Source organism: Panicum virgatum, chromosome 9K (genome assembly GCF_016808335.1).
Source record: "Panicum virgatum strain AP13 chromosome 9K, P.virgatum_v5, whole genome shotgun sequence".
Taxonomy (NCBI): domain Eukaryota; kingdom Viridiplantae; phylum Streptophyta; class Magnoliopsida; order Poales; family Poaceae; genus Panicum; species Panicum virgatum.
This window is the reverse complement of record NC_053144.1, coordinates 66,290,887-66,308,523: the sequence shown is the minus strand read 5'-3', so window position 1 is coordinate 66,308,523 and position 17,637 is coordinate 66,290,887. Positions and strand designations below refer to the sequence as shown.

At 43.4% G+C, this 17,637-nt stretch overlaps 2 protein-coding genes across 2 annotated transcripts; both read left to right on the top strand.

Annotated features, from left to right (window-relative positions):
• The first annotated feature begins 604 nt into the window (after window positions 1–604).
• LOC120647197 (carbon catabolite repressor protein 4 homolog 1-like) lies at window positions 605–7,320 on the top strand. The gene is made up of 13 exons (XM_039923873.1): window positions 605–791; window positions 971–1,274; window positions 2,125–2,893; window positions 3,445–3,531; window positions 3,610–3,693; window positions 3,766–3,852; window positions 3,952–4,038; window positions 5,517–5,570; window positions 5,635–5,726; window positions 5,823–5,937; window positions 6,029–6,179; window positions 6,309–6,460; window positions 6,784–7,320. The coding sequence occupies exons 2-12, from the start codon at window positions 1,084–1,086 to the stop codon at window positions 6,452–6,454; spliced, it is 1,863 nt and encodes a 620-aa protein (XP_039779807.1). The 5' UTR covers window positions 605–791; window positions 971–1,083; the 3' UTR covers window positions 6,455–6,460; window positions 6,784–7,320.
• Window positions 7,321–8,733: 1,413 nt separating this feature from the next.
• Window positions 8,734–10,643, top strand: LOC120647196 (non-specific lipid transfer protein GPI-anchored 14-like). The gene is made up of 3 exons (XM_039923872.1): window positions 8,734–9,139; window positions 9,576–9,656; window positions 10,261–10,643. Exons 1-3 carry the CDS (start codon window positions 8,809–8,811, stop codon window positions 10,416–10,418), a joined length of 570 nt encoding a protein of 189 aa, XP_039779806.1. The 5' UTR covers window positions 8,734–8,808; the 3' UTR covers window positions 10,419–10,643.
• The last annotated feature ends 6,994 nt before the right edge of the window (window positions 10,644–17,637 follow it).

The window sequence follows — 17,637 nt, the reverse complement described above, 5'->3', positions numbered from 1 at the left end:
ATTATTATTTCACACCCAACTGGCAGTATTTTTTTTCTTACACCAAACCAATATCAGCTATCAGCCACGGCCAGCGGTACTTTTTTTTACAATATATTAGTACCATCCATCAGTCGCAGCCAGCTGAACAGAGTGTGATGGTGTGACTTAACATGGGTGTGAAGTACAGTATGATTGTGTGACTTGAACGTGTTGCTGCAATCAGACTTGGTCCTTGGTCCCACATAGACCTGGGCATGGGTCACCCAATCCGAACAACCCGACCCAACCCGTCCGAAAAAAACCCGACCCGACCCGACCCGAGCTACGTGGCGGGTGGGCGCGGGCCGTATTTTTTGACCCGCAACAATCAACGGGCCGGGCACGGGCCGTGATTTTTGACCCAAAACCCGACCCAACCCGAAAAACCCGACCCAAAGACCAAAAAACCCGACCCAACCCGAAAAAAACCCGACCCGACACGCCCACGCAGGGTGCACGGGCCAACCCGACCCGACCCGGTGATAGGTACGGGTCGGGCGCGGGCCGTCCTATGCGACCCGTGACCCGACCCGAACCCGACCCGACCCGACCCGACGTTTGCCCAGGTCTAGTCCACTCCCACACTTCCTCAAGAGTTCCAAATGGACGCAGCAGGGCTTTAACCCCCTCAAAGCCTCGCCGCCGAGCACAAGCCCAGCCGCCGCCGGCCCCTTCCCCGCCGCGGTCTCCTCCGCCCGCTGCTCCTCTACCGCTCTAGCGAGCCGGAGATCCATCACCATCTGGACGACGACTGGTTCCTTCTCGTGTTGGTTAGTAACCCGCGCTTGCTCCGATGGGTTCCTTGGATGCGAGGGAGGATTTGGTTGCGTTCTCCAATCAAGCCCGAATCCCTGTTCCTCTCCATCCAGATTCATTTAGACGTCGATTTGTGCGCTACGCGGTGTTACCCTGCTAACGCAATCGAATCCATCCATTTTTGGTTCGATAGGGTTCGTCTTCTTCGTTGCGCAAGAGATCGATTGCATCGTGGCAGTTCCGTGCACCTAATCGAGGTGCGGGCGGAGTTGATTTCGAAAATTTTGGGGGTTCAGCTGAACCCCCATGACCCAGGTGAAGCCCGCCCCTGGGGGAAGGATGCTGACCGTGCTGCGGGTGCACCTCCCGTCGGAGATCCCCATCGTCGGCTGCGAGATCACGCCGTACGTGCTCCTGCGGCGCCCCGACGGCGGCATCTTCACCGACGACGTGTCTGAGGCCTCTCCTGTGGATGGCTACTTCATGCGCTACAAGTGGTGAGCACTATTCTCTTCAGTTGCAGTCATGCAGCTAGGACGATTATAGTAAACCTGGCTCGGTAGATTCATTTGAGCAGCTATTTGAATGCAAGCTGATTGATGTAATGCTTTTTTCACCATTCCAATACTTGACTCCGTCCAGAATGACTGAATTATTATCAATTTTTAGCACATCTCGCATTCTAGTTAGGCCTATGAAATATGAAAAATTCAAGCTCTATATTTTTCAAATGATGTTCTTTTGGTTTCGTGTGATATTATTGCGTGCTCATAGGATGCTACATGCTAGATACATAACTAGTTCAACTACTTATTATGGCTCCTGTGTTAGATATATATCATATCTGCAAAATCATTTGTAAACTGATGAGTTCGAAATTTTGCATGTTTTTAGTTGCATAGTTAATTTTCTGATTCCAGCTTCATCTATGACAATGGTATAGTCGTTTGCAGTAGTGCATATTGAGTTATTGACTGGTAGATATATGAATAGTTAGATGCTTAAGGTTTATTGCATATTTACTGGTAGTTATATGAATAGTTGGATGCTTAAGGTTTATTTTGCGGTTGCTATGTTCTTCTTATTATGGTTCTTTAAGGCCAGCAAACTTCGTCACTAGTGTGGTATTTATAGGATGCTTGAACATTGCTTAGAAATTCATGCATCAGCTGTACTTTCATTATGAATCAACTCCTGTTATAGCGTGGAGTCTCCATACGACACACAATATACAATAATCTTTCATTCATGATGCCTGAAGTTTCTTGTTTAATCTACGCTAACACAGTTTTGAACTTTTTAGACAATTCCCATGAATGGCTGAATATTCATTTTCCTACCTTGAAGGTACCGCATACAAAGTGATCGAAGAGCCGCTGTCTGCAGTGTGCACCCAACAGAAGAAGCAACGCTTCAGTGCATAGGGTGTCTGAAGTCAAAAATACCTGTTGCGAAGAGCTACCATTGTTCTGCTAAGTGCTTCTGTGATGCCTGGCAACACCACAGGGTTCTGCACGAACGTGCTATTAGTGCTTTAAATGAAAATGGAACAGAAGAAGAGGAGTTATTTGGAAGATTTGGCAGTGGCAGTTCGAGTTCAGGGATCATCAGTACTGCTTTGTCTGGTTCAACTCCAAATCTTTCGCAGAACTCAGGTTTTAATAATGGACCTACACCTGTGTATCCAACCGGCACTGAAAAGAGTTCTGGTGAAACTTGGTTCGAAGTGGGACGCTCTCGGACATATACAGCAACCGCTGATGATATTGGGCATGTACTAAGATTTGAATGTGTAGTTGTGGATTTGGAAACAAGGGGGACCGTCGGAGTTCCTACTTCCGTCATGACATCCCGTGTGATCCCAGCACCAACCCCCACTCCACGTCGATTGATCCCTGTGAATACAGCTGATGCTATGGGGCACTTTGATCTAGATAGCCGAACTTCTTCATTTGGGACATTCACTGTGCTATCCTACAATATTCTCGCTGATACATACGCGACAAGTGATACGTACAGCTATTGTCCAACTTGGGCACTTTCATGGGCTTATAGAAGACAAAATTTACTGCGTGAAATTATTGGTTACCATGCTGACATTATCTGCCTTCAGGAGGTATATGTGCTATTTTTTTCATAATTTGATGTTGAATGATTGGAACTGCTTCTTTATTTGTTAGTAAATTGTAACTGTTATGTTCAGCATCATGATCTTAAGAACCAGCAGTTGATGTTGTTTTATTCCTGTCAACTTGTGACAAATACCTTCAGAATTTCTAGCCCCTTAAACATTGCTCCATTGCTTCATGATGCTGTCAAATACTCTTCCTTATGTTATTTCTGAGTAACTAAAAAATGCAGAGGTTAGAACAATAATTTGGCATATGGTAGGATATTGTTCATCATCTTTCTTTTGAATGAGAAGAAGTATAATCGCAATATTTCTGTCTGCCTTCTGAACTTACTTTGAATTCTTTGGTCTTTGCTACTTGATTGGGCTACATCCTCTGGACTCTCAACCCATATAAATGACACCTGCCAATTGTTATTTTTCTCATATGATTGATGATTCAGAGAGAATAGAGAGCATTTTCATAGAAAATAACATAAAACAAAAGCATGCCATCCCTATGTTTGTGAAGGTGATCTCTATGTCACTATTTCCAGGTACAAAATAATCACTTTGAGGAATTTTTTGCACCAGAGCTTGATAAACATGGATATCAAGCACTTTATAAAAAAAGGACAACGGAGGTTTGTCTGGTTCCTTTTTGTTTCCGGTAAAACAGCAGTATGATATTGTGCTTAATTTCATAAGTATTGTTGTAACAGGTGTACGCAGGAACTCCTCAAGCAATTGATGGTTGTGCTACTTTTTTCCGAAGGGACAGATTTTCGCATGTCAAAAAATATGAGGTGGGTGCCTTTTAGTATTTTGTTTACCCTTTGGACATTGTTCTAATACTTTCTGGACATTGTTCTTTGCAGGTCGAGTTTAACAAGGCTGCGCAGTCTTTAACTGATGCTATTATTCCTGCCACCCAAAAGAAGTTGGCCCTAACTCGTTTGGTTAAGGTACAACCAGTTTGAAACCTACAAATATACTTTACATGCTTCATGGTTAGTCATTACCTTTCCTCTAACAATTCTGCTAATAATTTATCTGCATTGCAGGATAATATTGCGTTAATTGCAGTTTTAGAAGCTAAATTTGGTAACCATGGGACTGAAAATCCTAGTAAAAGACAGCTTCTTTGTGTGGTAAGTGCTTCCTTATTATTGGGGTTAGCATTGTCAATAATATCTCTGCTGCTTTTGAAGACGATCAAAAACTTCCATGAGTCTGATTATTTATCCCCGAAACCATCCGAGTCTAGATGAAGGATGCCATTTGATGCAAGCTTTTCAGGTCCTTTTAATGATCCTTAGAGCACCATTATATTCTCTCATGGTTAGAATAACAAATAATACACTGTAGTAATCAACCGTATCTTTGTTAATTTAAAGTAGTTGTCATGTACCCGTTATTTGAGAGGACCATATGCACATTATCTCTGTTCACCATGACCCATAGGTAAGCTTAGTATTACTATATACAACTTGTTTTTCGGATAATCTTTAGTTCTAGATTCTTTAGATTTTGTTGTAGTTTCTCTGATGTGTTGTGACTTGTGAGTAGCTTACAGAATGTTTGCTACTGAGAAAGCTTTCCTTTTCCCATCAAGGAGAACCATGCTCTCTTTCTTATCATTAGTTCATTATGGATTTAGGGTGCCACCTCTGCAGGTCAATGTTCATTGGGCATTGTTAGCTTGTCATTTAATTACCTTTAGTGTGTGGTATGAAGAGGCATGGCGGTGCTAGAGAGATACATTGATGTAGATCGAATTAATCGGCTAGAATTGGAAAAATGGTAATAGTTAGAGTAGTAAAATGGATATTGCTAGACTTTTAAATTTGTTGGTGTCAAGTCTCGAAGGTGGTCAACCATGTTTGTCCTGATGAAAGTTACAGGAAAATGAGGTCCTTACAAAACATTGAAAGATAGAGAAATCCAAACTCTAAATGACAGATCAGAGAATAGATTGTGGGATTTTTTAAGTGAAGAGGAGAGGCATGGTGCTCCTGGAAATTGTGCTAGTCATAGGAAAGATGATGATAGTTAGGGGATAGTCAGGTAAACTAGTCCTCTATGCTATTATTATTACATATGTAAGGTGTTCAACCATCTTTGACCTGATGATAATGACAAGGAAACCAAGATCCTTACCGAACAGTGGAAAATAGAGAAATAAGTTTCAGTGACAGATTGGAGAATAGTTTTCAGTTTACGGGTAGCAAACAGAACTATTTTGTCTAGATTATGTCAGTTACTTGGTTATTCCTTGGACAAGTTTCTTTGTGCTTTTAAACATATGAATTGATCTTGTTTCCATGCGTGATTCTCTTTTACCCTGTTCCCATTTACTTGTCATTTAGGATGCAATGCACGTATTTTGACCATTATTTATTCTAAGTATATGCACTTATAGTAATACAGAGGTTACTTGATGATGATCTGTTCATACCATTTTTCATGTGACAGCTAAATACTTTTGTGTATAATAATGTTCAAAGTTTTGAAAGTTTGTCTATGTCCATCACAAGATGTCATCTATTTTAGACCAGGGATAGTAATAACATACTTTATGCCCTGTGGATCTCATTTGTTTCTTGAATTGTTTGCTTATGCTAAACAGGCGAATACACATATAAATATCCATCATGACCTGAAAGATGTGAAGCTGTGGCAGGTTCGAATCCCCCCCCTCTCTGTTTCTTAAACAATTGAATCTCATGTCTATGAATTTTTTGTAGATACACACCCTCCTAAAAGGATTGGAAAAGATAGCTGTAAGTGCGGATATTCCTATGTTGGTCTGTGGAGATTTTAATTCAATCCCTGGAAGGTTTGTTAGATATTAGCAGCAGTTTTTTTGTTTGTGTCGTAATTGCTGTGTTTCAATGTGAATATTTAATGGTAAACGATCATGTTCTTCATATAGTACGTCACATGGGCTTCTTGCTATGGGCAAAGTTGATCAATTGCATCCAGATCTGGCGGTAGATCCTCTCGGAATTTTGCGTCCACTAAGCAAACTGACACACCAGCTTCCTCTGGTACAATTAGGCTACCATGGCTCTTACCAGTTGATATCTTTTTTTTTCTCTCCTGGTCGTGGCTCTGAACAGAAGATTTACTTGTTCATAGGTCAGTGCATACTCGTCTTTTGCGAGGATGGCTAGTGTTGGTTATGATTTGGATCACCAGCGAAGGAGGATGGACCCCACGACAAATGAGCCATTGTTCACAAATTGCACAAGGGATTTCACTGGTACCATCGATTACATATTTTACACAGGTCAGTGCGTAAATCCTTGAGCTGGTTCAAGCGCTGCTATGCTGTGTTCTTTTAACTTTGTCTACCTGTTGACATGGAGTAAGTAGATGTTGTTAACTTTATCTTTTATAATGTGCTCTACTATTTCAGCGGATTCATTGACAGTGGAGTCGTTACTGGAACTATTGGATGAGGATAGCTTGAGAAAAGACACGGCTCTTCCTTCTCCTGAATGGTCATCGGATCATATCGCACTCCTAGCAGAATTCCGGTGCACGCCTAGAGTTAGACGATAATTTTAGGTATGGGCAGACTACTACTTATAAAATTATCTGTTGTAAATAATAGGATGGATCAATCCCAGTATTATTGCAAATGGTATGCTGATTGTGGAGCTCAGTTGAATGCTCGAGCTGCTACAAATCGTATTAGTATATGCGGGCATGTCTTGATCCTGCATGATATTCTTGTCCTCCATGCTATTGGAACTTTGAAGTCTACAATATTACTGTTGATGTGATCATGTTGCCCATTTTTACCATTAAGAAGTAAAATCCTTGTTTCTTTATTAGCTTTGTTGCAAGTCCTACCATCCATCCTTAATATCCTATTCATTGTTCACCAGGAGGAGCTGTAGGTGAGGGATTCTCAACAATCTGAAGAGAACGTGCCCTCGTGGAAGTTAAGAATGAGAAAGCCTAAGGGAAAGAGGCTTGTGATTTTCCTCACCCTTTTACATGCTGCCCTGATGTTTTGTAGTGGCTCTAGTTGGATTGTGACTTCCTATAGAAGATATATCTTTGCAAAGAGAAATAATTCAATAGATTTGGATGACATTTTTAGTTTTCCAGTCTCACTTTCTCACCCCTCACCTTCAGTGTGAGTCCATTGTCCACTTTTTTATTTCTTACCATGGAATCTAGTTCTTACAAACTGGAAATGATCCCTTCCTATGTCTCATTTTCTTGTGACATGTAAATTCTGTTGTCTGGGGGGTAAATTTTTGTTTGTAAGCGTAGTTGTTGTTTGGAGATGCTTAATTGAAAAGTGTTGTTGGGTTATCATGGAGGACATGGAACAGACCTGTTGAGGTTGTTGCAAGAATTTCGAGTTACACATTTGGGAGGCTATATTGAATGAAAACTGTGAAATTTGATCTGTCCTTTAGGACGGTTTACTTGCTTCTGGAACATCCATCTCTATCTGCCTTGTACTTGTTATACAATTTATTTTGATTTCCAAAGGTAAGGGGCATGTTTGAAAATGGTTCGGCAGAAATGAATTTTGCTCAATTTTTTTTATTGGAACACCCAAAGGTGAACTTACAGGTGGCGTTGTTGTTGAAGGGCCAAGTAATTCAGGCTGGCATGTTAGAAAATGTTTGTAATCTGTACTACAAAAATGGATGGAAGGACGTCCCAGGCAAGTGGCACCGTGTCAGTCTTGATTTCACTTCCGCTGGCAGTGGCTTGACGCCAATCCCTATCTACAGTAGCCTGTTTAATATGGTGCCGATAATTCACTGCTCGTTCTGCTGTTCCTGGTACATGAAAGTTAAAGCGGCATTGGTTGGCTTGCCTCCACTTTTGACAGTGTCCCTGATGTTAATCTGATTCCTTTTTACTGGTTGCTTCCTCTAGGTCTAGGGATGTTCTTTCTGTTTTGGCCGTGTAAATTTCAGTGCCAACCAGAAATCCAGAGAGTTTTGTTTTTGATTGCGCCTTCGTGTCATCCTGCTGCCTTTCCCTCGGCTTGTTCTAGTGCGTGATGCGTCGCTGAAGAAGGCCATGGTCTTTGCTGCTGTCAGTCTGGATGTCACAATGTCAGCTAGCGCACATGCCGCGTGTAGAGTTTCCAGGCTTTCACCAGTCCCTACGGGGAGGATGAATGCAGAAGTTATTGGGCGCTGCAGTGGTCGGCTGCTCCGGTGCTCCCCATCCGCCTCATCATGCCAAGAATCAAAAGCCGGGCTACTGTTGCTGTATTTGCATCATGTCATGTGTTGCTCCCGTCCATGGGTGAGATCGGCGATCGAGTGGGCGGCTTCCTTTGCGCCCCACCACCATCGCTCATCGGCGAGCACGCGGCGATGGCGAGAGTTGGGCAACGGTTCCGAGGGGATTCTTGTGGCACCACCGATCGCATTTTTGGCAGCGCCATCAACATGCCCATTTGGTCAGTTCTGATTTCAGACAGACAAACATGAGCTTTGCTTCTGTTCTGTGCGGCCTCACGTCAGTCGGTCAACACACAACACTGGGTTAGCCTGGGTCGGTCTGCACCGTGGTCATTTTTGACCGTTCATTTCACGGGAGCAGACGAGCAGTTACCAGTTCACCGCACTCCGCGCGTGTCCGTTTTACCGGCGGCGGCGGGGCTGCTGGGCCTCCCGGTCCCGGCGGCATCATTCAGAATTTCAGAGTGCCTGCCCGAACCCGAACAGTGTGCCACTGCGAACCCACCTGTCCACACGAGCTCGACACGTCTAGGAGGACCAGGCGCCCGGGCACGTCACGTCACTGCTGCCCCTGCTCTGTTCGCCCCGTCCGGCCGCTATAATAACTCACCCCCTCGTCACTCCCATCCAACACTCACTCGAACAACAAGCCTTCCAGTTCCAGGGGAGAAGAGAGCCAGCAGGAAGACGGCTATGGCGGCGGCGGCCCAGTGGGCGATGGTGGTGGCCGTGGCGGCGGCGGCGACGCTGGCGGGCGGCGACATGAACGCGGACAAGACGGAGTGCGCGGACCAGCTGGTGGGGCTGGCGCCGTGCCTGCAGTACGTGCAGGGGCAGGCGCGCGCGCCGCCGCCCGACTGCTGCGGCGGGCTCCGGCAGGTGCTCGGGAAGAGCCCCAAGTGCCTCTGCGTGCTCGTCAAGGACAAGGACGACCCCAACCTGGGCATCAAGATCAACGCTACCCTCGCCCTCGCCCTCCCCTCCGCCTGCGGCGCCACCCGCGCCAACGCCTCCCACTGCGCCCGTACGCCCCTCATCGCTCTTGCTGCTTATTCCTTCTTGCCTGGCTGGTCGCTGCTTCGAGTTCGAGCTGGGGATCTATCTGCAGGAACAACCTCTAGCTCTCTCTCGCTCTCTCAGTTGTCCTCGGATGCCATGCCAATTGCCAGTGACGCCACGCGACAACCGTCTGTCTATGTCTACAGGGGCGATGCGTGCGCCGTCCTGGTTTTGGCACCACGCGCCTCTTGTGTTTCGTGTCGTTGTGTGTTTTCTGTTTTTAGCAAGCGGTTAGCCGGCCATGAAATGCAACTGGATCTTGCAATATGGAAATGCAGAACTATTCTTTTTTCTCTCACTCACTCAAACTCACCAGCATGTTCTGCTTCGAGTTCTGCAACTACTAGGCATAGAAGAAATGAACCGGTGCACGGTAGTAAAATGTTTTTTTTGTTTTACAGAGCTCCTGCATATTCCTCCGGGATCGAAAGACGCCGCCGTCTTCAGCCCCGGCGGCGACAAGGGGTCCGCTGCTGCCCCAGGTGAGCCGTGAGCCTACCTGTCCTCCACACCATTATCGCCTCCACTGCTTCAGATTACTCTGGCACTGTTTAGTTCGAGCACAATTTTTTTTTCGTTGAAATCTTACTAATTTGAAGTACTAAATGAAGTCTATTTACAAAACTTTTTCACAGATGGGTTGTAAATCGCAAAATGAATCTAATGATGTTAATTAATCCATGATTAATCAATAATTAGTGGATAATTACTGTAGTATCATTGTTGCAAATTATGAATTAAGTAGGCTCATTAGATTTGTCTCATGATTTATAGCCCATCTATGGAAAAAGTTTTGTAAATAGACTTCATTTAATACTTTATGCATGTGTCGAAATATTCGATGTGACGATTTTTTTTGCATTTACGGGATTTATGGGGGTGGGAAGGGCCTCTGTCTGAACACCGTTTCAGACTTTCAGTACACAACCCTTCAAAAAAAACTGTCAAATAATAAGTCCAATTTTCACACTTGGAGTTGCGACTTAACCATCCTTTTTTTTTCCTTGTCAAATAATAAGTCCAATTTGGTCGTTCGAATAAAATTGTAGCCTGTAGGACCTGACAGCCGCTGGTTTTTCTTGGCAGCCAAGGACAACTCAACGGCCACGACCGACTCGCGCGGGCTGCAGGCGACAAATGGAGGCGGCCGCGTCTCCTCGGTGGCGACCGCCGGCGTTGCGCTCATGGCGCTGCTCGCAGGCTACCTTCTGCTCGTGCCGGAGCTGTCCCCTTGCTCATTCTAGACCTCTGTCAAGTGCTCCCCCAAGAAATCACCGGGACGTGTCATGCTGTAGTAATTCGTGACAGGATAATCTGTATGCTCGTGTTGGTGTTATGCTGCTTTACTGTAATACTGTTGTATGCTACTGGTGTGTAAGCCAAGCTAGACGATGGGTGTAAGCCAAGCTAGACGATGGGTTTCGCTGGCTTGAATTTATTATACCAGTGCCTCTGGTTTCTGATCCTTATTTGCGTTGTTTGCCTGAATGCCTGTTTGATGTGAACATGTGACGCATTTGTATCAACTAAACTACCATTAACGTTTCCATGATCATGCAGTAACCTTGCAAATGCAATGCGATATGACGCAATAGAGTGGTTGCTATGACTAATTGAGCGAAAGAGCAAACTAATATGATTCGGATAATATAACGTGAGCTATAAATAGGAGAATTAGATCAGGATTTGAAAAAGAAAAGCTGACTGGTTAATAGATCATGGAAAGGGGTCGTGAGCAAAATAGATCGTGAAAGAACTCGAGAAGAGCTCCATAACTGTTTGAGCCGGTTCTCTTCAGAGGACAGGTTTCCAGAATACAGGATCAGTAGAAGAAGATTTTACCATAAACAAAAACCGTCTCTGTTTTCCGCTGAGTAACATATCCTGAAACTTACTGTTTGTGATAACAAGGAGAGCAGTAGTAGAGGATTATATAGCTGAACAAAAAAAATACTGAACACGATCTTATTCATGCAGGATGACTATAATATATATATATATGATCACATTTTTAATTTATTCATATTTATCCGAGCAAGAATGCAGGCAAGTTCATTTAGGCATAGAAGTCAAGGCAGTTAGAAATAACAAATATCTATGTCAGAAGAACACTAGGATGTTTCTAGTCATTAAGAATGGCCGGGATGGATTATCCGAGAGCATTTGAACAAATGGCCTAGAGACGAGGATATATGATCTCAAATTAACATTGACCAATAGTAAAAAGCATCAATGTTTGGATAAAGCAGAATGGTCATGGAACGACAGATAGGACAAGATTAGCTGATTATGGTGGGGAAAGGTATATTAAGAAAAACGATCAAAGATCCCATCTAAAGTAAACATCCAAATTTTTAACTCTCAGCCAGACAATTTTATCACCGGAAACGAGGAACACTAACCATATTACCAAATTCGTAATTTCGCATGTCTATTAATTGAAACAGAGACTAGATTTTATTCAAATACAGCATATTTATTCTTCTGCTTTTCTAACTACATGAGGTCCGGAATTGCCAAAAGGGAGATGTTCATGGTGCGAAAAAATTTATACGGAAATGCTAACATCACTCAAAGTAAAATAATACAACAATACGATGCATGCATGACCTATACGTCCTCACCAATTTTTTTTTTGCCAAATCAACTATGGCAATATACGGAAATTATTCGGTAGCACAATACGTACTCTCCCAATATACTAACCGTTTGCTACGAATCTTCCTTACGTAAGCAGGGTTAGTGTACCTGCAGAAGAACCACAATATGTATGATAATTAGTTAGAAGTTATTTGCTATTATATACCTAACCATCTGATATAACCTACACTATGTAGGGCTTACGAGCTAATCTTTTCTAATCCCTTAAGCGCAAAGAAATGTATTTTTCTGAAACTCATTTTTAGTTTTTAAAACACCAAAATAATAATGTTGGTACCCCTGGTGCATTTCAGCTCTGATACCAGCTGTGACAGACCCGCCGAGTTAAAACGCTTAATTAAGCGTAAGCGACATCATTTGAACACATCAGACGCATTAGCTTAATTAAGTGTAACTTGACAGGCTGTTTCTAACCCACAGGCCGATCGAAACACACCAGAAGTCTCGCACGACGGTGAGCGCAGACGGTACCAGCATGACATAATCTTACAAAAATAATAAAAAATATTCAGATATTTACAAAATAACTTTTCAAATTAAAGTGCACATACTAAATAAGAGCAGCGGAAGAGAGTCTAACCTGAGAAATTTTTTCATTAGAACCAAATGAAATAAAATGAAATAAAACGATAACTATGAAGACGTGAGGACGTCACATAGAGCCCACCGATGCGAATCCGGGTTAGCTCCTATACCTAAAATAGGGTAAACAACAAACCCTGAGCAACTAATACTCAGCAAAATTTACCCGACTATTGGGTATACTTAGCCCACATATCTAGACATGCAAAGCTTTCTGGCTGGTAGTTTATTTTGCAGAAAAAGCGATTAAAGTAATTCCTTATTTTCAATATTTTAGCTCTAGGTTCTATATAGATTAACCATAATCTAATATTTGCATAAACCAACTATAGCAAACATGGTGGAGCAATAACTAATAATTCAATGTATTCACCATCATATATAATTTACATTCCATCATATTACTACGATGCAGCAAAGAGATCAAGACTCTCATAACCGCGAGACACGGCGAATCGACTCGATTTAATCTTGCAAGGTGGACCTAACCAACACGGCACGTATTTGCCCCGTCGGACTATACGAGCCAATCATTCCCCTCCCCGTCTCGAACTACAGAACCGCCCCACCTGCATATAGTTAACTGAGCTCAACGAGAGACCACCAAAAGTAAAAATACATGCATCCCAATTCTCCGCGACTACTCGACTCGCCCTAAGGGGTGGGTAGAAGTTCTGTACTTTCAAAGCAAGTCAGTACTCGGCTTACAAGTTTCGACTACCTCCTACTCCCGGCATGCGGTTAATACAATTCAATCCCCGATCAGCACTGCCGACAACGACCGGTCCTTAATCGACACAGACGGGACTAAGACACCCAGGAACCCTGTCCTGCTGCCATACCTATATATCATCATAATTCCCCCTCCGGTCTCAAATTTCCATTCATTCCATATCAAATTCAATAACTCATGTACTGGAATATAAATATATCCTATATCTCGCGAGTAACCGTAAATTACTCGACTTCTAAACATCCTATATCTCGCGAGTGACAAGAAATCACTCGACTTCTACCGAGAACTATTAAGCATAGCATTACTATCGTCCTATACATGCTAGTATAAAATCAAGAGAACTTAGGGATCATGCAACTAGGGTTCTAAATAACTCTTGAAACGTAATGCACAATAAATAAATATATATAGTGAGTCATAATTTAAAATAGTAGGTCATGCACCGGGGCTTGCCTGAGGGTAACACTAAGTCAGTGTTAATACGATTAAGGCTTTGGGTCCTTCTGACCTTGGGCCGGGTCTTCGGTTGCTTTAACGGGTCCTTTCATTTTCTGGAGATGTCCACCGAACACCGTCTTGTGGTTCGGCTCCAAAACCACTTGCTTCACGTCCCCACGTTGCGTCCACACGTATATCTAACGTACCTAAATGAGATGCAATAATGCATATGTATAAATGCATGGACGATACCTAAATGAGATGCAATAATGCATATGTATAAATGCATGGACGATGCAACAAAAAGTGCAGCAATACAAGCACAAAGTCACTATTACCTAAACCTAAACAACTACATAAGTGGAGGTTAATTAAACCTTACACGAGTCTAACAAAGTTAACCCAACTGGTTTTACATTTTTTGCACTTTCCTAGCTCCGATTATGCATTTACAAACTATAGAAGTATTTTATCTAGCATAATTAAAACTACAAAGTAAAATTTGTCAAATAACACATTTTACAGTTCTATTTTATAGAGAATAAAAATACGAAGCTAACAAAACTAGTTTTGTATTTTTCCCATTTTTCTACAATTTTCTACGTATTTTACAAACACTAAAGGTCTGTGCTGATCGGATGATCCGACCCAACGCCGGATGATCCGACTATCACCAGAAAGTTTTGGCTTCGGATTGCCGTAAATTCCCCATGGTCGGATGATCCGCCCATAGGCCGGATGATCCGGCCGAACAGTACTTTTTGCCACTGGAAAGTGCCAGATGATCCGACCCTTGGCCGGATGATCCGGACCTGGGCGAATGGCGGCGCGCGCACGGCGTGCGGTGGCGCTCCGGCGAGAAAACTAAGGGGAAAATGGCGGGGAAGGTTGAGGGATGCATATAGAAACGATTGACCAAAGGAAAACACTTAGAACCTCCTAGAAAGATATATCAGACCGGCACAAGTTTGAATACCTAGAACGAGTTTTTCTTGAACGAAGAACATGAAAATCAAGGGCACCCCTGGGAGGAGCGCATGGAGAGGAAGGTCCCCCACGCCGATTTGAAGCTCCCTTGATCTTGTGATCGATTTGGGATGGAGATTTTGGAGTTTGGGATTTGGGGAAAAGGGAGAGCTTGTGAGGGGGAGGGAGAGCGCGTGAGAGAGTGAACGTGAGGGAGAGAGGGAGTGAGATGAGAGAGAGAGATTGCTTCCCGTTTTAATGATCATGGGCCATCCGGATCAACCGGTCTGACCGGCGACTCACACCGGTCGAACCGGTCCGGCCCGAGTTAAACAACAATTTTTTAACTAGAAGTTTTGTCGTCTAAATTTAAAACTAACAGTCATGATTAAAATTAATTATAGGTGATTAACACCCGGGCGTCCTCGCGAGAACCAGAGGTGCGCCCCTCCCCTTCTCCATACCTCTCTAGCGTATCCGTAGATCTTACCCTGCTGTGCGTTTATATTTTATTCTGCTGTTTGGGAGCCATGATTCGTGTGTCGATCGTTGCTGCTGGCGCAGAACGTGGGTTTTGCCTCTTACCATGTTGTTGAGTTCAACTGACGACTGACGAGCAAGATGGATGACATCCACCACATGAGCTCTGATGTGTTTGCTCAATCCTGTTACAACTCTCCACACTAGCAAGCGTCCCAATTCCCAAACCCCTCTGCAACTTATTGATTCAAAAAAATTGGCCTATGCCCAAGCAAATTGAGGCGAGAGGTGTAGAGAAACGGGCATCCAAAAAATAAAATTTTATACCCATACCCACGAACTACTGTTGTTATAGATCACGGGATTACCACTAGACGCGCGGGTGCGGATCTTCTGTAGCGCGTCGGTATAGTGCAGATGGAAGCCGACAATGCAGTTGCGAGATCCTCCTCACGTACGGCTCGTCCTTGTACAGCAGATGCGGCACCTCCAAGGTATCCACACGTACGGGAAGAAGTGTCGCGATCCGGACTGCTAGGTCCGCGAGGGCGACCTAGGGTTTGGCGCACAGGAGGGGCGGCCAGCAAAGGAGGTGCTGCTACTGTAGCAGCTAACGTCGGTGTAACCCGTTACAACGAGCTCTTCCTCACCTCTATAGACCAAAAACACATTCTTAGTTCTTCTTAAGTACTTAAGAATGTTCTTCACAGCTGTTCAGTGACTCTCACCCAGATCAGACTGGTATCTGCCTGTAATGCTTAGAGCATAAGAAACATCTGGACGGGTACTTATCATTGCATACATAATAGATTCAATTGTCGAAGCATATGAAACTTTGCTCATGCGATCACGCTCATCAGTTGTCGTAGGACACTGACTCTTGCTAAGATGTATGCCATGTGACATAGTCAAGAACTCTTTCTTCGCTTTTTCCATGTTGAACTGTTTCAACACTTTGTCAATATAAGTATCCTGGCTTAATCCTATAAGCCTCCTTGATCTATCTCTATAGATCTTGATGCCCAAAATGTATGCTGCCTCCCCTAAATCTTTCATTGAAAAACTATTTTCAGTGAAGTCTTTACGGACTCAAGCATAGGAATATCATTTCTAATCAGCAATATGTCATCCACATACAGGATTAGAAATGCAACAGAGCTCCCTAAACACAAGCTTTTTCTTCGTTTTTAATGAAGTCAAACCCTTTGACTACTTCATCAAAACGAATGTTCCAACTCCGAGATGCTTGCTTCAATCCATAAATGGATTTTTGAAGTTTGCATATCTTTCCAGCATTGTTCGGATCAACAAAACCCTCGGGCTGTATCATATACACATCCTCGGTCAGGTTTCCATTAAGGAAAGCTGTTTTGACATCCATCTGTCATATTTCATAATCGAAATATGCAGCAATAGCTAGAATAATCCGAACAGATTTAAGCATCGCTACGGGTGAGAAGGTCTCGTCGTAGTCAACTCCTTGAACTTGTCGAAAACCTTTTGCGACAAGTCGAGCTTTATAGATGTGAACATTTCCATCCATATCTTTCTTCTTCTTATAAATCCATTTGCACTCTATGGTTCTCACACCATCAGACGGGTCTATCAAGTTCCAAATTTGATTTTCCTTCATGGATTCTATTTCGGATTTCATGGCATCTTGCCATTTCTCGGAGTCAGGGTTTGCCATCACCTCTGCATATGTCGCAGGCTCATCATTGTCTAACAATAATAATTCCCGCGCTGCACGGAGTCTTGCCGACCTTCGTGGTTGCGGAGGTGCTTCTGTTGCCATAGGCATCTCAACTTGTTCAGCTACATTAGCGTCACTTGTAGAGTCTTGTCCTATTGGCTCATCTCGAACTTCTTCAAATTGCACTGTTCTTCCACTTTTCTCTCCTTTGAGAAACTCTTTCTCTAGGAAAACTCCGTTCCGAGCGACAAACACTTTGCCCTCAGATCGATTGTAGAAGTAGTATCCTAAAGTTTCCTTTGGGTATCCCACAAAAATGCACTTATCCGATTTGGGTGCAAGCTTGTCAGACTGCAGACGTTTGACAAATGCTTCACAACCCCAAATTTTTAGAAAAGGCAAACTGGGACTCTTTCCAGTCCACATCTCATAAGGTGTATTAACTACGAATTTAGATGGTACCCTATTTAATGTGAAAGCTGATGTTTCTAAAACGTAACCCCAAAACGATAATAGTAGGTCCGACTGGCTCATCATTGATCGAACCATGTCCAACAAAATTCGATTACATCGCTCAGACACATCGTTTCTCTGAGGTGTTCCAGGCGGCGTAAGTTGTGGAACAATTCCGCAACTCTTTAGATGACTGCAAAACTCGTGGCTCTGATATTCGCCTCCACGATCAAATCGTAAAGCTTTAATTTTCTTGCCACACTGATTTTCAACTTCACTCTAAAATTCTTTGAACTTTTCAAAAGTTTCAGACTTATGCTTCATCAAGTAGACATAGCCATATCCACTCAAGTCATCAGTGAAAGTAATGAAGTACTGGAATCCACCTCTAGCAGTCGAGCTCATTGGTCCACATACATCAGTATGTATGAGTTCCAGTAAGTCTGATGCTCTC